This window comes from Salvelinus namaycush, chromosome 10, assembly GCF_016432855.1.
Source record: "Salvelinus namaycush isolate Seneca chromosome 10, SaNama_1.0, whole genome shotgun sequence".
NCBI lineage: Eukaryota > Metazoa > Chordata > Actinopteri > Salmoniformes > Salmonidae > Salvelinus > Salvelinus namaycush.
The window spans coordinates 12,393,213-12,404,288 of record NC_052316.1 but is presented as its reverse complement, the minus strand read 5'-3'; the positions used below and the strand labels follow the sequence as shown (position 1 = coordinate 12,404,288).

The following is an 11,076-nucleotide window of genomic DNA, read 5'->3' as shown; positions in this document are numbered from 1 at the left end:
CAAGACCATTGTGCTGTTGTTGCTGTTAGAAATACTAAGGTTCCTAAGACAGACCCACGCTTTATTCGTAAGAGAAATCTGAAGAGTTTTAATGAGCAGGCTTTCTTTCATGATTTGTTTTATTTTGACTGGAGCAAGATTGAGCTTATTCCTGATATGGAAACTGCCTGTAAATTCTTTAATGATGTTTTTTTCCCCAAATAGTAAACAAACATGCCCCATTCCGCAGGTTCAGAGTTAAAGGGAGGGATAATCCATGGTTTTCTTCTGAGTTGTCTTGTATTTTTCACAAACGTAATCTAGCCTGGGCTAAAGCAAGGAAATCATGTTCTAATGCTGATTGGCTTCTTTTTAGACAGTTACGAAACAAGTGTTATTTTCTTCTCAGGAAGGCCAAGTCTGAATATTTTATGTCTGTTACCACTGATAACCTGAATGACCCTAGAAAGTTTTGGAAGGCTATTAAGTCTATGCCTGGTAACAGTAATGTTAATGAATGACTGTCATGTGTATTGAAGGACTTTGTTGCTGCATATGACAAAACTGAAATGCTGAATTGTTTCAATGAGCACTTTGTATCATCTGGTAGGCTGTTTGATTCAGTGTCTTCTGTCTCTGTACAACCCTGTGTGGATGAACCAGCAAGAGCTGGTCAAACTTTTAGCTTTTTGCCATTCTCAGTGCAGGAGGTACATAAAGCCCTGAAATCCTTCTTGATCCCTGCTTTTTAAATCTGGCAGCTGATTTCATAGCTGAACCACTTACCTATCTGTTCAATCTAACCCTGGATGGTAATACAATTCCAAAGATCTGGAAATCAGCATTTGTCCTACCACTTTTAAAAGGAGGAGATCCAACTCTTTTAAATAATTATAGGCCAATCTCAAAGCTGTCACCCCTGGTGAAAATACTTGAAACCCTTGTGAGTGAACGGCTAAAATAGTATATAAAAACTAACTACATTTTATCAATATACCAATCGGGCTTCAGAAAGAAGCATAGCACAATTACAGCAGCCATGAAGGTTTTAAATGATTTCACTGAAGCCCTTGACAAAAAACAGCACTGTGTCTCACTTTTTATTGATCTCGCTAAGGCTTTTGATACAGTTGATCATGCTATACTGAGGCAGAGATTGTCGAGTGTAGGTCTTTCGGAGCATGCAGTTGCATAGTTTGCTAACTATCTGTCTGATAGAACTCAGTGCACTCAATTTGATGGGCTCACGTCTGTTAAAGTGTTTGTCTATAATGGTGTGCCCCCGGGCTCTGTACTTGGTCCCCTCTTATTCACTATTTATATAAATAATTTAGACAAAAATTTGCTAAATGCGCAATTTCAATGTTATGCTGGTGATACTGTTATTTATTGTTGTGCCTTGTCTCTCACAAAAGCTTTCCAGAACTTGCAAACTGCTTGTTATACTGTTCAACATACCTTGTGTCAATTGAAGCTTATCCTCAATACTGACAAAATTAAACTAATGGTGTTTTCTAATGCAAGAAATAGATCTCTGAACCTTTTACCTATTACTACCTGTCAGGGCAATGAGATTGAGACTCATATGAATATCTTGGAATTTTAATTGATGGCGGCTTCTCTTTTAAATTGCATATTCAACAACTTACAAAAAAATTGAAGCTGAAGTTGGCATTTCATTTTAGGAATAAGGCCTGTTTTTCTTTTGAAGCCAGAAACAGGCTAGTATCAGCTACATTTATGCCTTTACTAGACTATGGGGATATTTTATATATGAATGCTTCCCTTTACCATGGCGCATTGAGATTTATTTTTAAACTGCAAAACCCTTACGCACCACTGCACTTTATATACCAGGGTTGGCTGGTCTTCTCTAGTCACTCGTAGGCTCAGTCACTGGTATACTTTTATTTACAAAGCCACTTTGGCTTCACTACCATTTTATTTGGGGATTTTTTATTGTTCCGAAATGTGGTGGGTACTCTCTTCGTTCGCAGGACTTTATCCTGCTAACTGTTCCAAATGTCCGAACTGAATTTGGTTAAAGGGCTTTTATGTACTCTGCGCCATCAGCTTGGAACGCCTTACAAAATACTTTTAAACTGGAAGAACTTGTCCCGATTGGTGTTTTTAAATAACTGATGAATGATCTTGAGACTGATTCCCTGACCTGTCAATATTTTTAATTTTAATTTGCTGTTTTATGATTTTTTTATTCTCTTGTGAATTCTATGGTTTTTACTAGATTACTTGTAGTTTTTCATGTTGTCTGTCTGTAATTGTACAATAACTTGGTGCTGCCTTTCTTGGCCAGGACCCTCTTGAAAAAGAGATTTCAAATCTCAATGAGCCCTTCCTGGTTAAATAAAGGTTAAATATTTTTTTTTAAATGAAAGCAAGTGAGCAAAAAATCATGCTGTGACATGCCCTGGACATCGATTTGGTGTCTTGTACAGAACACTGAAATGACTATCCGATGACAGACTATTATCCATACAATCTGGAAGAAGTATCCCAAAACACAGCTGGGAAGTAAGTTGGTGTCATTTGCAAACAGTTGCCGAGTGTCTATCACAGACCTATAATGTCAGCCAATGAAAGTGAGACCTTGGGGTGCATCTCAGCCATTACCCAGGCACTGGTAGGCAACAGCGACCGTGCTGAGTCAGCACACTGATCCATGTGACCGTGTCTTGCCTTACAGTTTGTCACCCACTTGCCAGAGCCCAACTCTACTGAGCCCATGCAGCCCATGCAGCCCCTGCAGCCCCTTACAAACCCTACATCCCTGGAGGTAAGAAAGATAGCCCACATACAGCACACAGCCACACAAGGGCATCAGGCCCACTTTATAGAACGGACAGGTGGTTTGAGAACAGCTCCTGTGAGGAATTATGAAGATCGCTTTAAAGCAGACTTTGCATTTACGGACAGTATTTTTGCTAATTTAATTTCACTGATGAAAGCACATTTTTCATCGCAGTAACATTGGCTAATTTGCTGAACGATAAACGTTAAAACTCTGAACCATATTGTTTAGATAAAATGTTGCAACGTGCAAAATGCAGCTGCTAGAAATTGTCTTAACTATTGGAAGTCATTCGGAGGAAATGTTCCCTGGCTTATGGTGGTTGCCTGGCAACCCCCAATGGTACACTGCAGAGGAAAGGAAAACGATATGGCAAACCGAAGCAGCATACAGCATGCTATGTAGAGCACTAGGTTATTGTAATACATATAGTGAGAAATCATCTGTATCCTGATAATTTGGCAAAACTACCAAGAATATTGTTCAGTTCTGTTCACAGAGGAACTGTATTATACCAGTAATAGTTTTTGAAATGACATTTGGTTGAACTTCATTTTAGTTTGATCAAATTATTTTTTTGACCACAAAGATTTCTTAATTTTACAACACTAAAGTGTTGTGCATCAATTTCTTTCTCTACACCAGTGGTTCCTAAACTTTTTAAAGTCCCGAACCCCTTCAAACATTCAACCTCCAGCTGCGTACTCCCTCTAGCACCAGGGTCAGCGCACTCTCAAATGTTGTTTTTTGCCATCATTGTAAGCCTGCCACACACACTATACGATACATTTATTAAACATAAGAACGAGTGTGAGTTTTTATCACAACCCGGCTAGTGGGAAGTGACAAAGAGCTCTTATAGGACCAGGGCACAAATAATAATATAATAATAATCAATAATTTTGCTCTTTATTTAACCATCTTACATATAAAACCTTATTTGTTCATCGAAAATGGTGAATAACTCACCACAGGTTAATGAGAAGGGTGTGCTTGAAAGGATGCACATAACTCTGCAATGTTGGGTTGTATTGGAGAGAGTTTGTATTTTTCCACACACAGTCTGTGCCTGTATTTAGTTTTCATGCTATTGAAGGCCGAGAATCCACTCTCACATAGGTAGGTGGTTGCAAAGGGCATCAGTGTCTTAGCAGCGCGATTTGCCAAGACAGGATATTCTGAACGCAGCCCAATCCAGAAATGTGTCAACGGCTTCTGATTTAAATTCGATTTTCACAGAACCGCTTGTTGTAATTTTAATGAGGCTCTCTTGTTCAGATATCGGTAAGTGGACTGGATGCAGGACATGAAAGGGATAACGAATCCAGTTGTTTCTGTCGTCCGTTTTGGGAAAGTACCTGCGTAATTGCGCACCCAACTCACTCAGGTGCTTAGCTATATCACATTTGACATTGTCCGTAAGCTTGAGTTCATTTGCGCACAAAAAATCATATAATGATGGAAAGACCTGTGTGTTGTCCTTGTTACTGCAGACAGAGAAGAGCTCCAACTTCTTAATCATAGCCTCAATTTTGTCCCGCACATTGAATATATATTTGCAGAGAGTCCCTGTAATCCTAGGTTCAGATCATTCAGGCGAGAAAAAACAGCACCCAGATAGGCCAGTTGTGTGAGAAACTCGTCATCATGCAAGTGGTCAGACAAGAAGAGGATGTCTTCCTTAATTGACCCCCCATAAACGTAACGGACATATACCAGGAGCTGTGCTAGGCCCGCCACGTCTGTTGACTCCTCCAGCTGTAACGCATAGAATTCACTGGCTTGTATGCGAAGCAGTAATTGTTTCAAAACATATCCTGCCATGTCACTGATGTGTCGTGAAACAGTGTTGTTTGATGAAGGCATTATCTGTACAGTTTTTTTGCCTTTTCCCCCAGCATTGTCCCAGTCACGTGGTCAATAAAGCTGCCAGTTGAGGACTTGAGGACTTCTGTTTCTCAAACTAGACACACTAATGTACTTGTCCTCTTGCTCAGTTGTGCACCGGGAAATGCCACTCCTCTTTCTTTTTTTTTTTGTTAAATGTTTTTTTATCCCCTTTTCGTGGTATCCAATCGCTAGTAATTACTATCTTGTCTCATCGCTACAACTCCCGTACGGGCTCTGGAGAGACGAAGGTCGAAAGCCATGCGTCCTCCGAAGCACAACCCAACCAAGCCGCACTGCTTCTTAACACAGCGCGCCTCCAACCCGGAAGCCAGCCGCACCAATGTGTCGGAGGAAACACTGTGCACCTGGCCCCCTTGGCTAGCGCGCACTGTGCCCGGCCCGCCACAGGAGTCGCTGGAGCGCGATGAGACAAGGATATCCCTACCGGCCAAACCCTCCCTAACCCGGACGACGCTAGGCCAATTGTGCCCCAATTGTGCCCCACGGACCTCCCGGTCGCGGCCGGCTGCGACAGAGCCTGGGCGCGAACCCAGAGACTCTGGTGGCGCAGCTAGCACTGCGATGCAGTGCCCTAGACCACTGTGCCACCCGGGAGGCCTGCCACTCCTCTTTCTATTCTGGTTAGTGCCATTTTGCACTGTTCTGTGAAGGGAGTAGTACACCGCATTGTAAGAGATCTTCAGTTTCTTGGCAATTTCTCGTTCAAAAGTGTATATACAGTTCAAGTCAGAAGTTTACATACACTTAGGTTAGAGTCATTAAAACTAGTTTTTCAACCACTCCACACATTTCTTGTTAACAAACTATAGTTTTGTCAAGTCGTTGAGGACATGTACTTTGTGCATGACACAAGTAATTTTTCCAACAATTGTTTACAGACAGATTATTTCACTTATAATTCACTGTATCACAATTCCAGTGGGTCAGAAGTTTACATACACTAAGTTGACTGTGCATTTAAACAGATTGGAAGATTCCAGAAAATTATGTCATGGCTTTAGAAGCTTCTGATAGGCTAATTGACATCCTTTGAGTCAATTGGAGGTGTACCTGTGGATGTATTTCAAGGCCTACCTTCAAACTCAGTGCCTCTTTGCTTGACATCATGGGAAAATCAAAAGAAATCAGCCAAAACCTCAGAAAATAAATTGTAGACCTCCACAAGTCTGGTTCATCCTTGGGAGCAATTTCCAAAAGCCGGAAAGTACGACGTTCATCTGTACAAACAATAGTACGCAAGTATAAACACCATGGGACCATGCAGCCAACATACCGCTCAGGAAGGAGACGTGTTCTGTCTCCTAGAGATGAATGTACTTTGGTGCGAAAAGTGCAACTCAATCCCAGAACAACAGCAAAGGACCTTGTGAAGATGCTGGAGGAAACAGGTACAAAGGTATCTATAGCCACAGTAAAACGAGTCCTTAATGGACATAACCTGAAAGGCCGCTCAGCAAGGAAGAAGCTACTGCTCCAAAACTGCCATAAAAAAAGCCAGACTATGGTTTGCAACTGCACATGGGGACAAAGATCGTCCGTTTGGAGAAATTTCCTTGGGTCTGATAATAAAAATAGAACTGTTTGGCCATAATGACCATCGTTATGTTTGGAGGAAAAAGGGGGAGGCTTGCACAAGAACACAATCCCAACCGTGAAGCATGGGGGTGGCAGCATCATGTTGTGGGGGTGCTTTGCTGCAGGAGGGACTGCTGCACTTCACAAAATAGATGGCATCATGAGGAAGGACAATTATGTGGATATATTGAAGCAACATCTCAAGACATCAGTCAGGAAGTTAAAGCTTGGTCGCAAATGAGTCTTCCAAATGGACAATGACCCCAAGCATACCTCCAAAGTTGTGGCAAAATGGCTTAAGGACAACAAAGTCAAGGTATTGGAGTGATCATCACAAAGCCCTGACCTCAATCCTATAGAAAATGTGTGGGCAGAACTGAAAAAGCGTGTGCGAGCAAGGAGGCCTATAAAACCTGACTCAGTTACACCAGCTCTGTCAGGAGGAATGGGCCAAAATTCACGCAACTTATTGTGGGAAGTTTGTGGAAGGCTACCCGAAACGTTTGACCCAAGTTAAACAATTTAAAGGCAATGCTACCAAATACTAATTGAGTGTATGTAAACTTATGAACCACTGGGAATGTGATGAAAGTAATAAAAGCTGAAATAAATAATTATCTCTACTATTATTCTGACATTTCACATTCTTGAAATAAAGTGGTGATCCTAACTGACCTAGACAGGGAATTTTTACTAGGATTAAATGTCCGGAATTGTGAAAAACTGAGTTTAAATATATTTGGCTAAGGTGATGTAAACTTCCGACTTCAACTCTATATGTGCACTGCATTTGAAAAAACGACTCCATGTGCCGATGTAAAAGTGGATTTGGGAGTACTCAGTAGGGTCTGTAGAATCTATATATGGTGTCATTTCATGGGGCACTGAGTAATACGGAGTGTTGCAGGCCTTTTACTTCGCCCATTACATTGGCCACAATGCAATTCACTGTATATGCATTACACATTAGCTTATAGGTAAAAAAACAAAACTGTTCTGTGTGCTGATGTGAACTGGGGTTTGGAGTACTCAGTTGGGTCTGTAGAATCTATATATGGTGTTATTTCATGTTATTTCAATACCAAGCAGCACTATGCACACTCAACTCTCAAAAAACGAACACGTAAGACCAACTTTTTAGTTCAAATGAAAATGTTATTTATTCATTACTTTATTTGGGCTACATTTCACTAGAACAACAGAATTTGCTAAATGATTAATGAGTGTCTGATAAGCGCTTTGAGTTATAGCCCTAACTAGTCCTGTAATCTTCTTTGGAGATTTTTGGTATTTGTCAAAAAAATTGTTCTGGTAATTTTCACATAGAAACCTCATCGGGAGGCTTGATGTTTGACATGCTTTTTACATCATTATCACAAATCATTTTTAGAGAACACATGCCTCCAGAATACATGCCTCCAGAATCATTTTTTCACTAAAGCTAATATATAGTTCATATATATTTGCATTATGACCTATGGAATGGTTGAAGTAAAATGCCAGCAACACTCCGTATTATTCAGTGCCCCATGAAATTACACCATATACTGTATATACTGAACAAAAATATAAACGCAACATGCAACAATTTCAAAGATTTTACTGAGTTACAGTTCATATATGGAAATCAGTCAATTGAAATAAATTCTGTAGGCCCTAATCTATGGATTTCACATGCCTGGGAATACAGATATGCATCTGTTGGGGTGTGGATCAGAAAACCAGTCAGTATCTGGTGTGACCACCATTTGCCTCGTGCAGCGCGACACATCTCCTTCACATAGAGTTGATCAGGCTGTTGATTGTGGCCTGTGGAATGTTGTCCCACTCCTCTTCAATGGCTGTGCAAAGTTGCTGGATATTGGCGGAAACTGGAACACGCTGTCATAGACGTCGATCTAGAGTATCCCAAACGTGCTCAATGGGTGATAAGTCAGGTGGGTATGCAGGCCATGGAAAAATTGGGAAATTTTCAGCTTCCAGGAATTATGTACAGATCCTTGCGACATGGGCTGTGCATTATCATGCTGAAACATTAGGTGATGGCGGCGGATGAATGGTACGACAATGGGCCTCAGGAACTCTTCACGGTATTGCTGAGCATTCAAATTGCCATCGATAAAATGCAATTGTGTTCATTGTCCGCAGCTTATGCCTGCCCATACCATAACCACCCCGCCACCATGGGGCACTCTGTTCACAACGTTGACATCCGCAAACCGCTCGGCCAAACGACATCATACACGAAGTCTGCGCTTGTGAAGCCATTTGGACGTACTGCCAAATTCTCTAAAATGACGTTGGAGGCGGATTATGGTAGAGAAATTAACATTTAATTATCTGACAACAGCTCTGGTGGACATTCCTGCAGTCAGCATGCCAATTACACGCTCCCTCAAAACTTGAGACATCTGTGGCATTGTGTTGTGTGACAGAACTTCATATTATAGTGGCCTTTTATTGTCCCCAGCACAAGGTGCACCTGTGTAATGTCCATGCTGTTTAATCAGCTTCTTCATATGCCACACCTGTCAGGTGGATGGATTATCTTGGAAAATGAGAAATGCTCACTAACAGGGAGGGATGTAAACAAATGTGTGCACAACATTTGAGAAAAGTAATCTTTTTGTGCATTTTCTGGGATCTTTTATTTCAGCTCGTGAAACATGGGACCAACACTTTACATGTTGCGTTTCTATTTTTGTTCAATGTAGATTCTACAGACCCTACTGAGTGCTCCCAACACCACTTTTACATAGGCACCAAAATAATGTTTTTCACTTAAGCCCAATGTTGTCAAAATATCCGGTCTGAGCATTGTATTTTTCAATAGTGGTCTCAAGTTTTACATATTTAAAACAATTCCCATAAATTCCTTCTTGCATTTGCTTATAAGCACAATAAAAATCGACATTAACCTTGCAATGTTTTGAAATGCCGGCTTTTATTTTAAAGCTTTTCTTTGTTAACGCAGGAAGTGACGTCATCATTTGTGCTGAACAGAATACTAGTGAAAAGTCTACTGTGTCTATGGTAGTAGGCTATATCAGTCAACGATGGAGTTTTGGCAGCAGAGAGAGTAGCCCATGTCCACCGGGAACACTATCCAGGCAGAAGATGTAGGCCTAGGTGCTTGGTTATGAGGCAAAATAAAGCGAAGGTGGCGCTGAAAGCTGGCTTCTTCAGTCATGAAGAAGTTGAATGATAGCCACGCTGACTAGCTAGTACAGGCAACACAACATACTGCCACGGCGATGGAGGGTCTACCCGTGGTTTTGTGGGTTCCATTCTCGGGTCCTGTATCTACCATCTAGAAGGAGATTCAATAATTATTTATTTTGGATCGGAATATGTGTTATTTTTCGTTCTAAACAACATCCACCATGTCGGATCCAAGTTACTGGACCGCAGTGCCAACCCACAACAAGTCTCATTTTGTAACAGGATCAATGCTAAAACGATCAAAAAGGTAGGAAAGGTTCTGGTTTATGTAGTTATGTAACAAAGCCCAACGGCAGACAATTATGGTCCTTTTAATGTGTTTTGTATTCTTTTTTTAAAGGATATTTTCTTGTGTTGGCCTTGCTGATGTTCTCAGACAAGTCTCTGAAATAACCCGTCTATGGTCCAGATGGCCATCCAGATGGACACATGCTTGACCTCAACATGCATTGTGTCAATTTCATATATTCAGAAGCAATGTAACTAGATAAAAACATGTTTACCATTACTTTGTAAGTGATAACATAGCCGATGTTGACGCTCGTTCATTGGCTTCCATTTGGTTTCGATATTGATGCCACGCGCGGTCTTATCCCCATTGTTTTAGTTTCAGAGCGTGCAGCCAAATGTGGTCAGTGCTTAGAACATGTGCTGATTGTGATTTATGTATCGTTGGCTACACTATAGTTATGGAAAGGCAAAACATATAGGCGTACAGGTTATTCGTGTTTAAGTCTGTAATACTGTTATAACAAAAAAGGAACAAAATAGTTATATATTCAATAATGAATTACCTAAGTACAGTCCTTGTTAGATCCAAAACAATGATACTATGCAGAATAAATAGGCATATTCCTGTTTCACGTAGAATTTTGGGTTGCTCACTGCCGTGCAAAACATCCTAGATCTGGATGACCAATGGCAGTCACTTACAATAATTTGTTGGGTGCTTATATTTGATATTTGTCCTGTTTCATACATGTACATATGTGTAATAATACGCATGTGCGAATTGGAAATGCTTTTTGCATATCGCGAGACACCCCTTGGAGAGTCGGCTCACGGCCAGGTTCTGCCATTATCAACGGTGATCCTGAAACAGTTATAGAGTTAACGTTAGTGCCTTGCCCAACGTTCTGACTGCTAGGCTACGTGCCGCGCTAATGCCGCCTCTTCTCCTTATAGGTCACTAAGTAATGATCGTCTCTCCTTTATTGACCCTTATTGTGGCCATTCTGCTCAAATCGATGGGATGATTTACTTGACTCCTCCTCACAGTCTTTATAATAAACTGTCTGACTCTCTGTCTGTGAGTATGTCTCCTGGTAGATTTTTTGTGGATGTTTTGTTCTACAAGTGTTTCACTCTCATATTTTGTTGCTTCACAGTTATCAACAATAGCCGTTTGCAATTGTGTTGATTTTGGTTATATTGAAGTTTTGAGAGAAAGTTTTGCAGTTTAAAAGTTAGTTTCCTGCAATTCTATGCGTTCCGTCGTAGATAATGCTGTGTTCTTTTGCTCAAACAAAATGAAGACTGCTAAATTCCATTGTTTTTGGAAATGTCAATTCTGACGGTCT

At 40.8% G+C, this 11,076-nt stretch overlaps 1 protein-coding gene across 1 annotated transcript in view; it reads left to right on the top strand.

Moving 5' to 3' along the window:
• The first annotated feature begins 10,122 nt into the window (after positions 1–10,122).
• LOC120055171 (microtubule-associated serine/threonine-protein kinase 3-like) overlaps positions 10,123–11,076 on the top strand; it is a 37,863-nt gene continuing 36,909 nt past the window's right edge. Inside the window, exon 1 of the mRNA XM_039003093.1 lies at positions 10,123–10,127. Within this exon, the coding sequence (XP_038859021.1) occupies positions 10,123–10,127 (5 nt within the window). The remainder of the gene's footprint in view (positions 10,128–11,076) is intronic.